Raw genomic sequence first — 22,648 nt, 5'->3', positions numbered from 1 at the left:
ATTTATTCGCTGTCTGTTTGTCTGTCTGTCTGTCTATCCGTCCGTCTGTCCGTCCGTCCATGCATCCATCCATCTATCAATCTATCTAAATTCACACGGGCACAGCACACACACACACACACACACACACACACACACACACACACACACACACACACACACACACACACACACACACACACACACACACACACACACACACACACACACACACACACACACACACACACACACACACACACAAACACACACAGCACATTGTGTAACTATAAAAAGGTTTAACTGTAGAGGTAGTGTAGATTTTTGCCGAAAGCAAGCATGAAAAGTAAATTTCTGCTTAAACATTGGATATAAACTTGTTATCTTGACATGTTTGTTGTATTTATTGTATGATATCATTTCAAAAGTTCACATTTAAAACAATGCTTATCTATCATGCTGAGGCGATGTTAGTCAAGTTATATGACTTGATTTATTATGAGACTGTTGAACTGATTTAAATTTCGTTCCTTATTTGTATAGTACTTGAACACAGTTCAATATTTATGTAGTTTCATTTTATGCATGTATGCATGTTGAGAATCCTAAGCCTAAAAAGTGAATGAATGAATGAATGAATACTAATCCCAAAGGGAAATTATTCGCCTCTGCATACACACAAACAAAGATTACATACATGACATTACATTAATAGCATGAAAAGGCGTTTCCATTTAAACAATCTAATCGCCGAATCGAAAGAGATGTAATGAAATAAAACGCTCCATTTAATTTAGTTTGACTGTTTCCGTGGCTGGTTTACATTTGGACACTGGAAACACGCTGACCCCATTCACTTCAAAAACTTTTGCCAGGTGGGTGGAGCTTTTCCTGTGACGTCAAATCTCCAGCTGGTGTTGCTCTGCGCATGCGTTGTGTTGCAGAGACGAGACGCTACCTGCTTTGTTGGGACCAGCGATTTTATGGCTTTTGTCGAGTCTGTTGTTGATTTCTATTCATTCCGGCCACTGTTCGCCGTGTTTACGGTTTATTAGACCTTGTTAACTTCTTCTTCGTTCGCTATTGGTGTTTGCTTCGGTGCTTCAGACGACAGAAGTGAGGATCGTCTGTATATAAACAAAACGCTGCAAGCTGTCTTTTAAGGTGGTGCGCCACAGATAGGTGCAACAGGACTCGTCCGAGTGCCATTTGATTAAGTTAGCTAACTTGCTTGTTGGCGACGTTGTCGACGATGGAAGTGGCCATACGTTGTTGTTAGGAGCTTGACTTCAAGACGTGTGCGTGTCAACATGACCGAAGAGGGCAACTTTTCGTCAGAAAGGCAGCCTATGCCAAGCGACAGAAGGGGTGAACGTCCCCGCTGCTGCCCCGACTTGACAGAGGATAAAGCAGCACTCACTGCTGGGAAGGGTGTCCTTAGGCCTCCTGGTTACTTGTCCGCGTCTGAGTGGTAGAAACGTCCAGCTTTGACACACCATGGAGACGGTTGGGAAATTTGAGTTCAGTCGGAAGGACCTGATAGGACATGGCGCATTTGCCGTCGTCTTCAAAGGCAGAAATCGAGAAGTGAGTATCTTCCCTGTCCGCCTTTCAAAGAAATTTAAAAAAAAAACTTGATTCACACTTTATTTGGAATGCAGTGCTTGTGTTTGTCGACAATGATCTGGTTTTATTGGCCATCTGTTGTCTTTGTTTTTATCGTGCGACCTTAAGAGGCCTGGCAGCTCGTTCAAGATCTGATGTTCCTGAAACGATCGGACAGCTGCTGGATAGAATACAGAAATAAAATACATGATTCTAGTCTTGCATCCACGCTGCTTTTAGATTCTGTTTCGGTTAAGGATTAGGGCTTTAATGCACGGCCCTAACCGTCGTAAAACCTTGAAAGTAATTTACTTAATTGTCTATTCCAAAGCTGAATTTTAAGGTTGTTAATAATAGTGATGAAACATAATTCAGTCCATAATTGCTTGAATTAAAAAAAAAAAACCTTCTAATGTCTTTACGCTTGCTCGATCACACTCTGGTTATATAACATAACATCTGCTAGTATAAAATACAAACGCACACACACGTTGTGAATGATATTTTTATCACACAGTACAGTATATTGTTAAATTGATCTGTTTTGATGAACAGATACAAAATGAGTGATTAAAAAATAATATTTAATATTTGTCTGTGTTCTGCTTGTAAAAAAAAAAACTCTTTAGAGGAAAAGAAGCAATTCCACTTCCATCATCTGCAGTTCTCTTACCGCAGAGAAGAGTTCATCTTTGAGTGGGAATTTAAGAAAATTTATAAACCAAATTATCAGGTTGTTAATTTGTTGTGCTCCTGATTCCAGACTGAGATGATTAAATGTTCAGTATACATTAATGTACTTTGTTAACTCATGGTCCCAAATGCTGACTTCTTGGGTCAGGTGATAAAGACAACTCAAAGTGCATGGTGGGGAATTGTGGGATGTTGTACATCTAGATTTGTTGAACTAGATTAGTGTTGAAAGTCCATTAATATGACAGAGTATCACAAGGTTTTTCAAAGAAAAGTTGTTTCCGGTTAAGCAGAAATGGCCGGAGGACATTTGTCTACAAGATAATTTACAAACACACTTGAAAAAGACATAAATCATGATTCACGCGGTATTCCCTTTCACTTATTTTTTTTGCGTCAAAAAATAGAGACATGCTGAAAGTGAAATACTTCTGCTATATGTTCTAGTATTTGTACTACAGTGTAGTTCAAAGACAGTGGGTATGCACAGAGAATACAAGCATGCACAAATCCTGTATGGCATGGTTTCAGCCACCTGAGATCTATGCATGGAATGTGTCTTACAGAAGCATGACTGGGAGGTGGCCGTTAAATGCATAAATAAGAAGAACCTGGCAAAATCCCAAACACTTCTGGGGAAAGAGATCAAAATACTCAAGGTAAGTAACATGCTGTCAGAAAGTACTGTCACCATTAACTGTACCTAAAGCTTTTCACATCACGGACGAATGGTAACCTGGCCAAAATCAATCCTTCCTGTCTACAGAAGTGTCAGAATGACCTTATTGTTTTCATAAGCTTGTGTAAGCGCTTATCATAATTATCAAATGTGGTGAATTTTTATGGGAGTATTTCAGACAGATGTTAAGACATGCTGTAAACTGGATGGTTTGTATTAAGTCATTTTTGGAATTAATTTCCTCATATTAAAATATCCCATTGCATGAGCACCTGAAGTTAAAATGCCTAAGCACTTAGTCGAGACGGCACCTTAAGTTCTTTTTTTTAACCTGTAGAATACATTTCTGATGTGAGGCCATAATATGCTCCTGTCAGCATTTGTCTCAATATGGCAGGTAAAATCTTGCATTGATAGGTAATGCAAACGGTCAAATAAGTGTCCCATTCTGAAAAGGCATGTTTAAAACATCCACTGCACCTCAAATGTACACATGATTTTCTTGTCTTTGCAGGAACTGAAACATGAGAACATTGTGGCATTGCTGGACTTTCAGGTATGCAATGTTACACAATCAAATAGCATCTAGATTGTCATTAATAGGCTAACACGTTTCACATTGCGTTTTTACAAGACGTATATCTTACACGCATGAATATCACATTACTTATTGCCCCAGTTTTCTCATCAGGGGGTTTTCACAAAGTAGTGCATATGGGTTGTTATCTGTTCCACATGACCCACTTCTGTCTGATGCAGCTTGAACAGTTTGTCTTCTGTGCTTGTAGAACGAGGTGTCGCTACAGCTATTAAAAACGCTTCAGTACAGTCATGTTCAGACAGGTTTTACTCTGCTTTCCTGCGTTCAGCAAATCCTTGTAAATCTGGGTTAAATTCACGTACCTGTTGAACTCGGCTGTCATCTGTGTTTACAGTCTAAAGTCACATGGATTGTTCCTGCTGGTGTAGTGCATTTTTGTTTGACTTGTGTCCACTTTATCTTCTCATTAGCTCAGTGCCGGAAGTGTCCACTTGGTGTTATGCTCCCATACACCTACAGATATTGTCTAAATACCTTTTCCTTTTTAAACCCTTGGGGTGTACTCACCAGTCTGTGACAACACCTGCCAAATAATTTTAACAGCCTGAACAATATAAGTTAACTCATCTGGTGCTTCTTGTCATTGTGTTTTTGGTCCATGACTACACAGTGCCATCTGTTCAAAATTATCTAATGCTCCCCACATGCTAATGCTGTAACATCTGACTGACATTTTCCCAATAATATTAGCTCAACACTGAGAAAGGGATGCATTCGCTGTGTGTTAGTAGAAACTCGTATGTACTTGTGGGTAGGGTTGAGCCTGGGTACTCGTTTTAGACGAGTATCCAGGCTTGTGATAGGGGCCGTGGTGTATCCACAAGGTTGGTGTGAAGGCTGGTGCTTTTTAACAAGTTTTGTCTCATAAAGTAGACATTTTAGTGTTTACTAGCATTTACTCATGAATTATAAGAATCACCTTTTGTTGTATTCCATGGAGTGAGTTTACGATGACTCTGAAAGTTGCTCATCTTTTCCATAGTAGTAATTCAAAACGGTCTCTCTATAAAGATTTTCATCCAGGTTATGGCAGATCTCTGTTGAATAATGTGAACAATAAAGTCTATTATATTTTAATCATATCAAATGATTGGTTTAATGACCTCCACCAGCCATACACACGTTGAGTCATTCATTCCTATTTGGAATGAAAGACAATTTCAACAAATACAACAAAATATTTGTAAAGCCTCGACTCACTGTTTCTCGGAGTCTGGTGGAAGACAGATAATGATCATTACCAGACTCAGAAATGTCTTTTGTTGAACTAAGCAGTGTTTTCTTCCTCCTCTCTCAGCTTCTTCTGTTTTAATCCGTGATAATGCATTCATATGCTGAGCATCACTAGCTGCTGAAACACTCCACCACAGTCACTGTTCTGTGTTGATAACAAATGTCATTAACGATACTTCTCATGCAGAACTCACATTTTCCATCATATTATGATCTTTATACTCTCCTCTCTTTATGCGTCTATCATACTTGACCCATGCTCTAAGATTACTGGTTTGTTGTTGCACAGCTGCAGAGTGCAGATGTTCCAAACAACAGAGATCAACAGATTTGCTTAGATTTTTATATTCAAGCAAAAAGAAATATATATTGTTTTAACTTCTCAAGTCTGTTTGCTGCATTTCTCCATTTTCTGTCATCGTAAATCTGCACCTGTAACATTTTGCTAACTAATTGGTCACTGGAATACAGTATAATCATGATTAGTTGAATTATACTGTCTTTAGCTGTAGCCTTCATTCAATGTTTTCTTTTGATGTTTTTTTTTGCAGAGGATTTGTGATATTTGCACCGAGGGCACTGAATCTGTTGACCTACATGTATGTCCATTGTAATCAGACTTCACCTCAACAATGTTTTGTTGACCATAAGTTTGATAATGCGATTGTGGAAACCAGACGTTTTGTTAGCTAGTTGTTAGTAGCTTGGAAAAGGGAAACCCAACTTTAAAAGGCCTTACTCAGCTGCAGGAAACAGCCTGACCTCTGACTGTTAGATCAAACATGATACTGAGTCCAAGTCAGTCAAATGCTGCAGTCATCTGTTGCCATGAGATAAAAGGGCCCCACTGTTTTCTTTTTGTCAAACTCGTCCTCAGACAGGTTGTCTTACTGAGAGGAAAGTGAAGAGGTGATGTTTGGAAAGTTCATGGAATGCCAAATATTTACGAATAAATGCACAAATCACATCTGCACCTCTGTTGTGTTTCTTTCTCCTTTGTTCTTTAATCTCTATTTTTGTTTCACAACTTATTTTGTTTCATCCGAAAAGCTCAAGTTTTCTTAACACCGTATTTTCTCCTAGGTCACCAGCTTATTTTGAAAAGCATCTGTGTACATAAGTACCACTGGTTACTTATTTTATGTGTCATTAACATGCGTCTGTTTACCCTCTCTGTTATCTCTTTTCCTTTTAGGAAACTGCCAGCTCAGTGTATTTGGTGATGGAGGTAAGCTCACTGTGATGTTCGGCTTTGTTTGCTGAGCGCTGTTTTGTCAAGCTTTAGGAGGGCCTGGGCTATAATTAGATGTGTCCTCAGGCGTCAAAGGGGAGTGGGGGAGAGGGGGTACTGGCGAGCATCCAAATGCTGCCAGTTTTTACCGTGAATAGATCTGTCAACCCAGTGAGATGTCACAGATAAATTGATTTTGTCAGTGTTGTTATTGAGACTTGGTTCTTTCTTTTCAGGTGTAGGCCTGGTGGTTACACATTCTGTTCTGTGACATGTTACATGATTTGTGCATCTTCAACATTAACTGGATCCACCCTTTTATCTATTATATCATTTTGGGAACAACAAAATACTGTCAGACTTGCTCTCTTTATTTAAAATATTAACTAATTTTTACTTTAAATCTTAGTGCAAGGCTACAGTTCTGTTCACTGAACATTTAACACTGAACATTTACCTTGAATCTACTATAATAACAAATAGTCCATTTTACTTCTGATGTTCAACGTAAGACAACATGTGTGCTCAAATGTGCAGCATGTATTCATGACGGAACTATTTGTGGATTAACAATATCTCAATTAACATTGCTTACTCAATCAGCAGCTACATCAACCTAAAATAATCAAATAAAGATTCTTCTTCTCCTTTCAGCTTTTCCCTTCACGGGTCACCACAGCAAATCAGTTTCCTCCATCTAGCCCTGTCCTTTGAATCCTCTTCTCTCACACCAACTACCTTCATATCCTCTCTCACTACATCCATAAACATCCTCTTTGGTCTTCCTCTAGGCCTCCTCCCTGGCAGTTCAAAACTCAGCATCCTTCTACCAATGTATTCACTATCTCTCCTCTGGACATGTCCAAATCATCTCAGTCTGGCCTCTCTGACCTTATCTCCAAAACCTCTAACATGTGCTGTCCCTCTGATGTACTCATTCCTGATCCTATCCTTCCTGGTCACTTCCAAAGAGAACCTCAGCATCTTCATCTCTGCTACCTCCAGCTCTGTCTCCTGTCTTTTCCTCAGTGACACTGTCTCTAGACCAAACAACATCGCTGGCCTCACCACAGTTTTGTACACCTTTACTTTCATTTTAGCTGAAACTCTTCTATCACACATCACACCTGACACTTTTCTCCACCCGTTCCATCCTGCCTGCACACGCATCTTCACCTCTTTTCCACAATCTCCATTGCTCTGGACTGTTGACCCTAAGTACTTATAATCCTCCACCTTCTTGATCTCTTCTCTTTATAACCTCACTCTTCCACTTGGGTCCCTCTCATTCACACACATGTACTCTGTCTTACTGCGGCTAACCTTCATTCCTCTCCTTTCCAGGACAAACCTCCACCTCTCTAGCTTCTCCTCCACCTGTTCCCTGCTCTCACTACAGATCACAATGTCATTTGCAAACATCATAGTCCATGGAGATTCCTGTCTAACCTCGTCTGTCAGCCTGTCCATCACCATAGTGAACAAGAAGGGGCTCAGAGCTGATCCCTGATGCAGTCCCACCTCCACCTTGACTTCCTTTGTCACACCTACAGCACACCTCACCACTGTCTTACAGTCCTCATACATGTCCTGCACCGCTCTAATATACTTCTCTGCCACTCCAGACTTCCTCATATAATATCTCAGTTCCTCACTGGGCACCCTGTTGTAAGCTTTCTCCAGATCTACAAAAACACAATGCTGCTCCCTCTGGCCTTCTCTGTACTTCCAATAATCAAATAGAGATTGGAACCCAAATTCACAGTCAGTTCAGAATTACACCCACCATCAGAGAGAGGCATTTTGTGTCAGGATGCACACTACATGTACAGGTTTTTTTTTCTTTTTCTATTTTTAAATTATTATTATGAGATAACACACCAACTGTTAATAATGATAATATTATCTGGGTGAAATACAGTATGAGATGAAATGATTTACCAAGACTTCGGTGACACATTAGCCCTATAAGTTAACTTTGTTTCCTAACGCTGTCCTTTTCATCTTTGTCTTTCTTTTACCGTCTTTCCTTCTCCTCCTATCATTGTAATCCAGTACTGCAATGGAGGTGACCTTGCTGATTACCTGCACTGTAAGTACAGCAATGAACACACAATGTCCTACATCTGCACAATAAACTTAAAACTATTCTTCTTTTACTACTATGTACCATTTTTTTGGTTCTGGCAGATCTGCAGAGAATTTTGGAGAGTGCACGTAAAAGGAAATATAAAAAGGAATATGAGCCCTGAGGCTGCTAGTGTGCAACTGTTCATACGCCTCCTGTGTGGCTGGAGGAATTAGCCTCCAATCCGGGGCTCTAGAGACAGAGGGATTTAGTGCTAAGACCTAAAACTAAACATGAACTTTGACATACAGCGGAGTAAAACTAGAGACAAACTTTCTTACTGTGTTCTTAATACTGCACAACACCATTTGTGAGAATCCTTTTACCAACAAACTGGGATATCATGAAATAAATCCATAACTCTTTTCCATCTTTCAGGTCAGGATGGGAAATAAGATATCCGACAGAGACAATTTAAAGCTATAGCTCCTACCTTTGTCTATTAGAGTCCAACAGGGGACCTAATCCTGGTATAGAAAAATTCTAAAATTCTCCTGGTTTCACATGTGATGTTAGGATGTCTACTTCGTCCCTACAGAACATCCTGAGTCTGTCATCAGTTTGACATCTACACCTCAGCATACCCAGTATGCCAGAAGTTTTAGCTCAACATCATCTTTATCTCATCCTTTTGCAGCCAAAGGTACACTAAGTGAGGACACAATTCGAGTTTTCCTGCAGCAGATTGCTGGGGCCATGAGAGTCCTACAGGCCAAAGGCATAATCCACAGAGACCTCAAACCTCAGAACATTCTGCTTTCCTACCCACCGGGACGCAAGTCACAGTCCAACAACACCTGCATCAAAATTGGTAGGCTTTGATTAGACAATGATGGTAGATATGGACATTTGGATAACAGACATAACAATGAGTTTAGTTTATCTGTGAATCTTTCTAAATGTGTTATCTGAGATGATGATGTTTCATTTAGATGTGATGATGATGTCTAACTCTGTAGTATCTACTGATTAATACAGAATAATAAGATATATTAAGGAAGGAAGAACATTTCACATACATCTGCAGGTATACTGTACATCTGGTAAACCTGGAGTCTCTGTAGGCTTTAATCTCATGATGCAGTGCAAGGAAAACCCTACGTGGTAATCTGCAGCAACACCTTGTAATGATTACCCCAAGGTAATTTATTACACTACCATTGTAAGATTAAACTCGTTAGAGAAAATGGATTAGATTTTGTATAGATTTTTTCTTGTTAAAAAAATAACAAGAAAAAGGAAGACTGTTCACAGATGGACTTCATATCTGTCTCATCAGTTTTCAGTTCGACCAGTACGGCCCAAACTGCATGTTGCTGTAGCAACAAGCAGGCAGCACTTTGACTAACCAGACCAACAACATGGGGTGAATGTTTGTTGCTCGGATGTTCCAACATGCTGCTGATCCTTTAACCAATTAAATGTCATTCCCATGAAGATAATTGTCAGGAGTCTGCTTTTTTTTTTGGAAAGCACTTTTGTACTTTTTAAAAATTTCTTTGGGTTTGAAATTCTTCTCAGAAATTTTCAAAAAATTTTGAAGCTTATATTATTTGAATTTGTGTTTCTGCAGCATCAAATATTACCCTCTTTTGGTTTCTCAGGCTCTTCCTTCCCTCCTTCACTTTCTCTCTCCACAGCGGACTTTGGCTTTGCGAGGTACCTTCAGAACAACATGATGGCGGCAACACTCTGTGGATCTCCCATGTACATGGTAAAATGCTTTTCATAGTCTTAGTGGTGGGAGGGAAAGCAAATTCCACCAAATCCACTGGATGTAGCTACTTGTTAAATCCAAGCAACTTTACATCTTTATCATATACGTAACTGACGTTTTTCTGATAGTAGTAATAAGGGGCAGTGGACTATGGCTCAGTCCACTAGGTCTTAGGCTGGGGACCTGCGGGTGGGGGCACCATGAGGGAGCTGCCCGCCGCTCTACCTCCAATTATTTGCATGCTTACAGGCCCTGTGTGTTTTTTCTCCTAAGGCTCCTGAAGTCATCATGTCCCAAAACTATGACGCCAAGGCTGACCTCTGGAGCATAGGAACCATAGTATTTCAGTGCTTGACTGGGAAGGCTCCTTTTCAGGTAAACACAACATTCCGAGTCTATGGTGTGACCTGCTTCAAACATGGTTAACCCACTCTTTAATTTAACGACGACCCAAGGTTCCCATTCTGTCTGCAGTTGTTTGTCAACTGTTGGCTTTTTTCTTTTGTTGTTGTTTTCCTTTTGTTGTGAAGATGAGTGATGTTAGTTTAAATATTTCTGAGAACAGCATCTTTTTGAGTACTGTATTCTCAATTTGCAAGTGTTTGCATCTGTGACACCATTTCTATTTTGCCAAGATATATACGATGTGCATAAGATCAATGTATTTATCCTTTTTATGTTGAAACTCCATTAAAAGGATAAATAAATATCGAAAACAAAGGAAGCACATTGATAGCTAATGCTGATAAATGTTCCTTTGTCATGGTTTCCTGCTTGTATAGAAAATCCTAGCTCAATTAGTCTGTCAGAAACACATATAGAATATACAGTATATAAATGCACCGTCTTCTATCCAGATCACGTGAAAGACTTTAATGAAAGTCACAACAACTGACAAACTAGTTTATCTAAACTTGCCCAGCACATTTCAGAAACTAGCTGAGTCACATCGCTTTTGCAGGTATGTTAAACTTCAAATAACTGAAGTTTATTAGCAGTGCATAACTCGGGGTTTGATTTGTGCATTGCCAGCATACTGTGACAATTTATTTTTGTACGTATGCACATGCACGTTGGCAGACATTCATGTGTTTTCATTCTGTCTTGATGTTTCACCATTTTTAGGCCAGCAGTCCTCAGGATCTGCGGATGTTCTATGAGAAGAACAAGGCTCTCAGCCCCAAGTAAGGAAATTACAGTGAAGAAACATGTTTATTTAGCATGTGGTAACAGAGGTTTGGTGAAAGAGAGATAATGATGTTAAGATATTTTTTTAACATTTAAATGAGTAACTTAACGGTCATACATTTCCATACAACAGAGTAAAGCTTTGATCACTTTGTCTCCGACACAGATACCTCCAGCCAGCTGGGTTGTGTTAACAGTTGTGCAGCAGTTACTTTTTACATCTCGCTTTAAAGCGGTGATGTATCGTAATTGTCAGTGTTTGTGTGTTCGTCTGTTCGTTAGATTGTCCACCAAATATCTTTACAACTGTTGCAGATAGAACGATGGAACAAAAAGCACATTACTCGAGGGGCAAAGAGCATGAAAATGAGTTGATTACCTTGACCTTGAGAAAGCTAGGTCAAGGTCAAATTTAAACTTTTGTACACTCAGGAACCGGACACGATAGACAGACGAGGGAGAAGAGTAGGTCAGAGTACCAGCTTTGATCTTTGACCTATGCAAGTAGGTCAGGGTAAAATTTTTAATCCATGGGTGTCGTGGGATGTTGCAGTCTGTGACTGCCTTGGTTCTAGTTTGTCTTGCAGCAATTTACTGTGAACGGATGGTAAATGGCCCATGGCAACAACCATTCACACTCCATTGGAACAGCCAATGAAGTTTGTCATTCGATATCTTGTCCAACGAGACCTACAGGGTGTCAGAAATGACTGATTTTATCGAACCTCAGATCAGTTTCACAGTTTCTGCTACTTATGAAAGCCATAAGTAAATCCAGTGCATTGAAATATATTGCAGTGTGTATGTTTTAATGTGCATTAATGAAGTTACTGATTGGCACACAATTATTGTGGATTGTTTTCAGCATTCCCAGAGAGACGTCCTGCCATCTGAGGCACCTGCTGTCGGGTTTGCTGCAGCGCAACCACAAAGACCGCATGGACTATGGCGAGTATACATCATGCACCATAAAGGAATGAATTCACTTTTTGTGTCTTGTGCTATTGCATCAATTCTTATTGGAGGAAATGCTGTTTTGTCTGACCACATAATTGTTTTTCTTTTTATGTTTCAGATGAGTTTTTTTGTCATCCTTTCCTGGAGGCTAGCTCATCAGTAAAAAAGAGTGAGTATAAATACACAGTGTTCTTTATAGACTTTGGTTAAACCGTCAGTAGTTATTATGTGTTGTACCTATAATTTCTCATGTAATGTCACAAAGTAGCTAAACGTTACACATTTTCTGAGACAGATGGCATTGTCTTATTATCTTAGAATTTTTAAATGTGGACCTTATTATTTAATCTGCCTTGTTTAATCTTTTTTTGGGTCTGAATAAAAATATCAAGAAGGAAACAAAAACAGATATCTCTGTGGGATTCTTTTTCATAAGGTTGCCAAAAAGGAATATTGATATTTTGAAAAAAATAAATATAAACCTTCTTTCAAATTATTAATTTGTATTTTCAATGAGTGATACGTTGCTGCTCATTTCTGGGATGTCATTTGATCATATCTTCAGAACACATCCCAAAGCGTTTACATTAATCCCCAAAATAAGGCAAAGGTTTTGAAATAAAGGAATTAAGTGCAAAACTAAAATCTAAAATTATACAACTTTATGGTACCCGTATTACTAAGATGGTGAATACTGGTATGGGCCCTGTGGGGTTATCTTGTAAACAAACTTGATGCTGACATTCTGTGCTTCTCTAACACATGCGTTGCATTTTGTTGAAGCAACTCCAACCGTGTCTATGAACTGCTTTCCGAGCTCTGCGTCAGCCAGCTCCTGCAGCAGCTCCTCCACCTCTCACCTCGCCTCACCACCGGTTTGTGTTGATTATTCATGCATTATTTGTCTCTGTGTCTCTGTATGCACTTCAGAAGTGAGACCATTGCTTCTATGAGCAGTAATATAAGCCAACACGGGCAGCATATATTTTTCCTTCACTCACTGTTTGCTTCTTTTTTTTGTCATTTCATTTGCTTGCTGTTGTTTTTTGTTCACTGACTACTTTTTTTCTCTTTGTCTCTGCAGCAGTCTCTCGCTGAAGTTCAGCATTTGCGTACCAAAGCTCTGGCTTCCCCCACTCAGGAGGCCACTGCTTTTCCCCTCAAGGACTCGTCTGGAGGAGGTGGCAGCAGCAAGAACTCCTCCTCCTGTGACACAGATGACTTTGTCATAGTGCCTGCTCATTTCACCAGTAAGAAAGCATTTTTTCTCTTGGGCGCTTTGCCTAAATGTCAAATGCAGCTGTGCATAGACTGCAGCCTAGACTGCAGCTTTAATGGAATAACAACTGAGGTATATGATTTATCTCTTATTTGTTTTGTCATAGCCTACCTGTTATGTATTTCATAGGCTGGTGCCGGCCTACCTGGATAGCCTTTCTCTGTTGTTGTTTTTTTTCAGTCTCTGTCCTGAAAGTTGAATATTCAGCTAGTAGAATATAAAATAATTTGAAAAATTGCCCTTTTTGCTCTTCTGATTTTGTTGCCGTCTTGATTTTCCTGCGTCTTCAGTGGGTGAGCTGACATGTGAGAGTAAAGTGCTGCCGGACAGCCTGATGAATAGCGGGTAAGGAGCAGAGACTGGTGACTCATAAAGTGTTATCCTCTGCATTTGCTATCATTCTGTTTTGTGAGAGGGTCATATCATAGGCCTGAAGGTGGTGTTGATGTGTCCTGTGTCTAACCAGCTCCCTACTGGCATCTGCTGGTATGTGCAGCCAAGCCAAAACACCACCACACTCCCCCTCCTATAGTGGGTCTCCTCGTCCAAGCAGGTAACAGCAATGATATCCCACAAAGCAAAGTAGCTGCTGGAGTAAGATTAAGTGCCCTAAATGACTAAAAATACATGAACAGACATAGATAAATAAATGTTGCACACCTAGGATTTGTGTAACAGTAGACATACATGTTTTATTTGCATAAAACTTCTAAAGCCTTAGAAACTTCTTCAGCAGGATTTTAACATCTTGCTTCAAAACAGTGATGTATTGTAATTGTCAGTGTTCATACAGTATGTCCATCTGTTCATTTGTACGTATGTCCACCAAATATCTTTGCAACTCTTGCAGATAGGTAGATGAAACAAAAAGAACATTACTCGGGCGGCAAAGGGGATGAAAATGAGATGATGACCTTGACCTTGAGAACATTAGTTCAAGGTCAAATTTCAACTTTTGTACGCTCAGGAACTGGATAAGATATAAAGACGAGGGAGAAGGCCAGTGTGAGTAAGACCATAGATCAAAGCTAGTGCTTTGATCTATGATGCAAGTAAGTTAGGGTAAAATTTTGAATTAAGGGTTGTCGCGGGATGTTGCAGTTTGTGACTGCATTGATTCTTGTTTATATTAGATAAGTTAAATGCAGATACATATTTCATATTAGAGTTAGTCCTCAAGATACAAACATCTGACTTGCGATTTTTTTAAATACAAAACTTTGTAACTTTGGCAGGCTCATCAGTATCACAATATTCCTTCCCTAAATAGTGGGTGGTCCTGTTGAATGTGTTAAACTTCTGTCCTGGCAGTAACTATCCTTTCTGTGATGCTTTCTTCAGCTCTTTGTGTTCTTCTTGCTGTTTTTTGGCAGGCTCATTGAGTTCCCGGGTGGTAACTATGGTGTTAGCTATGGACACCATGGTAAGTCGTTGCCGATTCCAGTCCCCACTCAGCTCCAGAACTACCAGCGCATGGAGCAGAACCTCTGTAAACAGGATGGCTCACCGAGGTCTGTATCTACAAATGCTCATATGCACAACTCACAAGTCACAACTGGTTCAATGCAGATTTCTTACATTTATTGCTGTGACATGGGAATACTTTTAGACTTTCAACACCAGTGCGCCGCTGCAGCAGTGGGAGCTTGCCGGGCTTTGTTAGGACCGGTCCTTCACCACAGTATGGGCAGGGAGCCGTCAACACCTATCGCAGACTTTCTCTGGGAGGCACCAGACCCCTTCAAGTCTCCCCTCAAGGTAGCGCAGAGGCTCTCAGCTTTAAGAGCTCACAGCTTTCTCTGTACTCTAATTGATTGAATCATGTAACAGGATCATTCATCAATTTTTGCACAACAAGTGTCAAAATGTTATATGTGAAGAATCTCAAGTGCTCGGTGTTTAAAGAACAAAAAGAAAAAATATATACATACAGTATATATAATGTATTTAAATACATGTAGTTTGAATATCTCCTGTGAATTGTCAAGCGTGATTCACGGGATTGTTTGAATTCAGATTAGTTTACGGCAAGATTATGTTCCTTCTAATCTAATCCTTAGGGAGAAGATGAAGAAAACACTTCAAAGAACTCAAAATGCATCCAACAACAACAGCCAAAGTCAGCTGTTGATGTTGACAATCCGCTGTACCATACTGTATCATGTAGATTACCTTTAGAGTGAAGAGGAAGAGTAATTGTCCGTCAGAGGCAGGGTTGTCATTGAGATCGTCACCACTACCACGATCTTCACTAGCCTTTGATTAATCAGCCATGACAAAAAGTAAAATATCCAAGGCGGTTAGAAAACTGACAAGAACAAGAGGGGGAAGTGATTGTTGGGGATGCGTGTCCACAGTGGTGCAACTTGACAGGGGGTTGTGGAAAAAAAGCAGAACTACAGTAATCTGATATGGCGCCGTGCGTTTGTTTGTATCTCTGAATGTTTGTAAGTCAAATGTATGTTTCTTGAGAGCTGTCTGTATTTCAAATAATTAAAAAAATAAATTTTTGGCTTTAAATCAGACAGAACACGTTGCATTAAAACAAAGTTTGGAAATGTTTCAATACTTTGTAATTCTTTATAGACTACGTGAAGAAATGATTCTGACATATTATGTCGTGTGAGCAGTTATAGTGATATTCTGATGCTTCACAGCTCTTCATCACAACGAAACCCGGCCCTTTTCCCATCAACACGCGCAGGAGACCGGACTGGGAACAAGGCTCCACAGCGCTCCGTGTTTGTTGGAGTGCGCCAGCGGTGGAAGCAGGCAAAAGATCCGAAAGCAGCACTCGGACCCTGTGGTAACCCCTTCAGCAGGTCTGATGACCGTTCGCCCGCTACACGCTTCACCCAGACTCAGCGAGCTGATGCAACGGAACCCCCTCCCCACAATCCTGGGCTCGCCTTCCAGGGTCAGTTAATGTCAGAGTTTTCATTTGAGATGTTTGGATGGTGAAATGAAAAGGAAAAATAATGACGTGCACTTCTTCTGGTGCTTATCTCCTCAGGCTGTCCCTCCTTTTGAATTTCCCAAACCTCCCAGCTCTCCAAACCTTGTGACCTTCCTGACTCAGCAGGGTTTGGTCATTGGCTCCCCTGGCAGCAGGACTACTGTAACAGAGCCCAGGGACCCAAGGCGACCATCACCCTCACAGATCCCCCAGCCCGCTCAATGCATCCACAGACGAAACGATGAAATCAAGGGCTTTGAAAGGTTGTTTCCCTTTTATTTTCTTTATCACATTTATGCTGTGTATCCAGAAGGGACTGCTTTACAGATATGGAATAGACAGTCGTGCTTCGCCACAGGAAACTCTTGAAGTTTAAGACTTACTTAAAAAGTTCTGAGTTGAGTTGGAAAAGTTGCAACATTTCTTTCTTTTTTAATCCATATACTTTTATTACAAATAATTTATTGTTTTTTTCTCCGTAAAATATGGGGATTCTTTTTAATAATAAATACATTTAGATGCTGGGGATCACTTTTATTCTGTCTCCTTAGCACATGTGTTGAAAAAAAAACATTGGGATAATGAACCTAATGAAGATAGAATAGCTGATACATATTACAAGCAGGTTAGAAGTAACTGAATCAGGCATTGCACAAAAGCAAGGATGTGAGCTTTTACCTTTCCTGTCCTCTGCTGGGTTTCTCTCCCTTTCTTTCTGGTGCAGGTCTAAGAGTGCCGGTCGTCTTTCCGACTTGCTGTTGATGACTGCATTCGGACAGGGTGGACTTTTGGGTGACCGGGGCAGCACCGAGAACCTCACTTCTGAAAGAGCCATAGACATAACAGGTGGGCACATTTGTCAATTATAGAAACATTTAAACAGACTCCAAAAAAATAGAATATGATGGAAAAGTATACAGTATTTCCATAATTCCAATCAAAAGGCTAAACTTTCATAGATCATAGATGCGAGACCCACAACAACATCTCAGCTGATGTTGTATCCATCCGCCAACTAGCATTGGTGTCCCAAAAGTACAGCTCATATCTCAGATTTCTGCTCTTATATTGAACAACAATGTGGACAACGTGACGGCTCATTCTCCTTCCATCATTTGAAGGAATACCACTCAGGGAGTAGATGTATGTTAAAATCTCTATTGATGTGCCGTTGAGTTGTTTTTGGTAATCACCATCCCCACTGCCTTCTGTAATAACTCTGTTTTGGGCTCTAGTGCCATCCGGTGGTGGGGGAGGATTCTCTCCTGGCTCTGGAGGTTCGCCGCAGGTGGTTTTCACTGTGGGCTCTCCTCCCAGTGGCAGTACCCCACCTCATACCTCCACACAGAGGAAATACTCAGGTATCACCCTTTCTTCTTAAGAGAACTAAATTTGAATAACTGGTCATTACATACCTTCCTCAGCAGCTCTTAGACAGAAGTGTTAGTATTATACTAATTAAAATATCATTAATATATTGATAAGGGTGTAAAATTATTTTCTGATGGCCAAAGTTACAATTAGAGAGACATGAGGGACTAATAGGCAAAATTAACACTCAGTTTTCTAGCTGGCAATTGAATGGACAGTGGTAGTCTTTGTGTAACCTACTAACAGACAGCGAAGGAAAGCACACAATACAGGTGAAAACATCACTTAAAACATGACTTGAAGTAATAAATACTGTTTTCCTTCTCTTTTTTTGACTCCTATAGGCTCGTTCACTTCAGTCAGCCCTGCAGGCTCCTTCACCAACCGCTTCCCACAGACGGGCGCATATCTGGATGGCTTTGAGGCTCCTTCCAGCCCTCGCTACAGTTTCTCTGATCCTTTCACAGCCAACATGGGTGGCCTTGTAACCTTTGAGGCCCCCGAGCTGCCTGAGGAGACACTGATGGAGGTGAGAAGCTGTGTTTCTGCATCGCTCTTTTCCTCTAGATGTCTTATTATATACGTCAATCAGGATTCACTCTCACAAAATCTTGGACTTAAGAGAGTGTAAAAAAATAGAGAAAAGAGAGCATAGTATAGTTTATCTTAGATCACCAAGGCGAAACACTTGAGGTGAAATCTGAGAGCAGAGTATCGAGATGCACCCATTGACCTTTAAATGTAGACTGAATGCAAATTCACATTCTGGTGTCTTCTGTGCATAACTCTCTTGAGTGCAGCAGGAGCATACAGAGATTGTACAAAGCCTGCGTTTCATGTTGGACTTCGCCAGCTGTCTGATGGAGGTGGCTGCCGCCCGTGGGGCCATAGTGATGGAGGAGATGGGGGACATTTCTCATCCCTCTGTCCTTCAGCAGCACAGCCTGGTAGCAGATCAGATAAGCTTGCTAAGCCGAGAGTGGAGGTAAAGCCACATCAAATAAGGCTGTTAATCTTTGTTGGTGTCAGCGATTCGGTTTGTGTTCCATTTTTCATTTGTCAGTTTGTGTTTTAAAGTGCTGTACATGTGACTCTTTTCAGTCATGCAGAACAGCTGGTTCTCTATCTTAAGACTGCAGAGCTCTTATCCACTGCCTTACACACAGCCATGGAGCAAGTAAAACAGGGCAAACTCTACCCATCTGCTACAGTCAAACAAGGTACAAAATTTATAGTATTCTTTGTAAAATGAAGGGGTCAGATATATCTACTATAACACATCTTGTTCATACAGTGGTGAAGAGGCTGAACGAGCTGTATAAGTCCAGTGTGGCAAGCTGCCGTTCACTCAACACCCGTCTGGAGCGATTCTTTTCCAAGAAACATCGCCTCATGGACCAAATCACCTCCATCACAGCCGAGCGGTTGCTGTTCAGTCACACTGTGCAGATGGTAACCAGTCAGACTTTCTTTTACATTACTGCCATATGGTCACATTGTAAATAGATGCTAATTAAATTTTTACATAAATGGATTCATATATTAGTATAATCGCTTTCCAAAAGAAAACAAAGCTCATCTGTAATCTCGTGTTTTAACCATCCTGCTGTCATCGCAGGTTCAGGCTGCTGCTCTGGATGAGATGTTCCACCAAGGCGAAGCATCAGCCCTACGCTACCATAAAGCTCTCCTGCTGATGCAAGGCCTGTCCCTGCTGCTCACTGAGGAGGACGACATCATCAATGTTAGCAAATGTGAGATATATACATGTGACTTCTCCAGTCAGCACCAACACCTACTTTAATCTGGTTTGCCGTGTTTGTGAAGTTTGTAATAATTTTCAATAATGGGAATGAAGAGTTTCCCTTAATCCATTCATGATTCAGCCTTGGTGTGTAGCCGATAAAACCCAGAGCTTTTGAAAATGTCCACAACAGAAATAAGCAACAGTAGCATCTTTTGAGGCTAACAGCATAATCATGATTTTTTTTCTTTTTTTTTTGTATCTGCAGGTAAGGAGTGTATCGAACGCCGCCTCACAGCTTTGCAGGCAGGTCTATGTGTTTGAGAGTCCTCCACCGCTTCTTGAAGTGCCCCACATATGACCAACAAACCATATCTGCACCCACTTCTAGTGGTTTTCATGTTGAAATCTTTAGTTTGACAAGATCACAACACTTCTCAGCTTTAACTGAACCCCTGGGTTTTTGTGTTTATCTCAAGTTTGGGACGGTGATCAACATGTAGTGTTGAATATGACGGACGAGCTGTGAAAGAATGTCTGCATCCTCGTCGATGTGAGAGGACTTTGCTGCTTCACTTTGTGTAACATGCAGGAGCAGTTATTGCCAAGTAGTCATATACTCAAAAACAGTGGTTAGCATAAGCAAAAAGCAATCTTTTGGATGATTATTCATGTTACAAATTTACAATAGACAACTCAATATTTTACTAGGATCAGTAGATGAAGGAAAGATAAATAATCTATTACATGAGCAGATGGACATGAAGGGAGTGTCACTCTCACCCCTTGATTGTTGTTTCTTTTACAACATTTTTACTGGCTTACTGAAAGGAAATGTAAACACCAATTCAGCAGTTGGTAGTTCACAGTGCAAACAGACACTATTACAAAAACTGTTGCCAAATACAGTAGATAAACGTATGTAGGTTTGTCTTCGTCTTCTGTTTAATTTTGGATTCCATGAAGGTAAATATGCTGTATTGGACACTTTATTGGCTCACACTTAATGTTATAAGCTGAGCTCCATCTTTAAAATATAATAGATTTTGCTTTAAATGGTAAGCAAGTGGCAGAAAAGGAGTCACTACTCTGCTACTGCATGTCAAATATAGCTTTTATGATACAAAAGAAGGTGAAGTATCCCTGAACACAATCATGCTAAGGATGCTGCAATAACGATGCAGGGCTGTATTGTTCAGGTGTACAGAAGCTGTGATGCTGCTCTTGCTGATCAGATTCTGTCAGTGTGTTATCAATAAATTATGTCAGACAGAGTTTAGGGCATATGATAAAATTTGAATTTCATGCTGACTAGAAACAATTAACCATAATATTAGTCTCATTTTAGATAATTCAAATTTAGACTTTTTCCTGGGGCTACTGTCTGAATGTTTTTGCACTGTTTTAGTACTGTAGAGAAGGATTGTGTGTGAAAGATACTAAACGTTCAGTTTTCGTAGATGCAGAGACGTTCTTATTTAGATATTTCTAGTTCCATACTTTTATACTTTGCAGTTTTGGTTTTGCTTACGTATGTTAGTTGTGTGTTGCTGTTCAAAGCTAGTATGTGTTAGGTGAGACCCTTGGCGCAGAGATTGTATGTAAGCTATGACACCTTAGAAAATTATTTAAAAAGGAAAAGAAAAACCACTTGACTTTGAAATTAAATCGTATTAATTTTGTGTTCTCCTTTAACATAGTCTGTCAGTGTGTTATGATGTTTGATTTTTGAAAAATGACCTTTTGATTTGGAGTGCATGGTGAAAATGTGACCTGAAAAATGCGTGTTGATACTGACCTTAGCCACGACTAAAAGGGATACCCCGCCGCCCTAAATTGGGGTCCGAATGGAAGGGATCCGCTGGACTTTAGTTGATGTTAGAGCAAGGTTTGTGTGCAGGCAGGCATGTGTGAAGTGATGTTTGACATATTTACAGACAATTTGATTTGTTGCATTAAAACAAAGACGTGAAGTGTTTTGAATTTTGATTTCAAGTGACCTGGGTAGATGTCGTAGTTTTCCCCCTTTAACATATGAAACTGAAGAAAAAATGGAATGCCTTCCTGCAGTGAAACCCGTTGCTGGGTTAATGTGTGACTTTCTCTGAGGTGTATTTTGTTCTGCTTTTTTAAGTTAACATGGTGAAGGTTGAGTAAGATTCGATGTGTGATGAGGACTGAAGAATATGTTGAGATTTTGAAGCCATTACAGTAGCAGCGTCAACCGAACGGAACGGAGTCAATATTTCCTCTAATTGTACATTATGTATTTTTATTTTGTGGCTTTTTTATGTATTTGGATAACTTCTGAAATTTCTATTGTGTGTTTACATTTCTTGAGTATACATTCCTATTATCAACTCATCTGCAGGGTTTCTGACATATACGTTCTGTTATCATCCTACTTTCAGAAAATTGCTGCATGTGTCACTTTTTATTCATCACTACAATCATTGTTGTAGACTATCTTGAATCGGAGTCAAATGCGTAAGGACCATTTGTGGAGTGGGTTAAGTCATTGACAAGTACAGGAGATAGAGCACGTAGTCAGCCTACTGAAGTGTACTTCAGCAACGCTCCCTTCCAACTCCACACTTAGATATAATGAAATGTAATCTTCATGGAGATACAGTCATCATCAATTTCTGTTAAGCTTGTGTTTGCTCAGAACATACCTGAACGTTTTCTTTTTGTTTTCACCTGCTAATTCTCCATTACCCGTAAATATTGTAAATTAAGTTATTGCTGTTATGTATATGATGCTGCAGGCATGGAGAGAACAGAACCACAATACATTTCCAAAGAATAGGCCTTCTGCTGATCTTCCATCTTATCTCTTACTCTCGCTTATGTTATCATATGTATTACAGACAGACTTTCTCAGTATATGTGTGATTTAATCTTTTATGTTTGAGAGTTTCAAGATGAATAAAGTAAAAGGAAAGGTTATTTTCCTCAAGGTGCAATGAGTTTGTGAGCTTGTGTGTCACTTATGCAGATTGAAGCACTTGCATCTGGTAAGTTAAATAACTATATACAGTATGTACACATACTGTGCTTGTGTGTATATATACACACATGCTGTGCTTGGGTGTGTATATACACACATGCTGTGCTTATGTGTATATACACACGTGTGTGTGTGTGTGTGTGTGTGTGTGTGTGTGTGTGTGTGTGTGTGTGTGTGTGTGTGTGTGTGTGTGTGTGTGTGTGCTGCTAAAAAAAAATTGAACATTTTTTAATTGGAGTATAGGAAACTATCAGTCAAACTTCTGGGATATTGTTCT

General features: G+C 40.0%; 1 protein-coding gene across 2 annotated transcripts; it reads left to right on the top strand.

The window, feature by feature from the left end:
* The first annotated feature begins 897 nt into the window (after nt 1–897).
* ulk1b (unc-51 like autophagy activating kinase 1) lies at nt 898–22,320 on the top strand. 2 transcript variants are annotated; one of them, XM_068334377.1, is made up of 27 exons: nt 898–1,566; nt 2,844–2,936; nt 3,471–3,512; nt 5,986–6,018; nt 8,077–8,113; nt 8,787–8,960; nt 9,754–9,863; nt 10,140–10,241; nt 10,992–11,050; nt 11,920–12,002; nt 12,130–12,180; nt 12,795–12,886; nt 13,096–13,261; nt 13,581–13,635; nt 13,757–13,843; nt 14,664–14,801; nt 14,900–15,048; nt 15,948–16,207; nt 16,304–16,509; nt 16,971–17,092; nt 17,482–17,607; nt 17,962–18,146; nt 18,418–18,602; nt 18,719–18,837; nt 18,912–19,069; nt 19,236–19,371; nt 19,630–22,320. In XM_068334377.1, exons 1-27 carry the CDS (start codon nt 1,477–1,479, stop codon nt 19,683–19,685), a joined length of 3,114 nt encoding a protein of 1,037 aa, XP_068190478.1. In that variant the 5' UTR covers nt 898–1,476; the 3' UTR covers nt 19,686–22,320. The 2 variants fall into 2 exon arrangements, with proteins under 2 accessions (XP_068190478.1, XP_068190479.1); XM_068334378.1 differs by having other exon boundaries at nt 899–1,566; nt 9,790–9,863.
* The last annotated feature ends 328 nt before the right edge of the window (nt 22,321–22,648 follow it).

Source organism: Antennarius striatus, chromosome 15, assembly GCF_040054535.1.
Source record: "Antennarius striatus isolate MH-2024 chromosome 15, ASM4005453v1, whole genome shotgun sequence".
NCBI classification, from domain to species: Eukaryota; Metazoa; Chordata; class Actinopteri; order Lophiiformes; family Antennariidae; genus Antennarius; species Antennarius striatus.
Note: the sequence above shows the minus strand (reverse complement) of the source record. Positions and strands in the feature narration are given on the sequence as shown.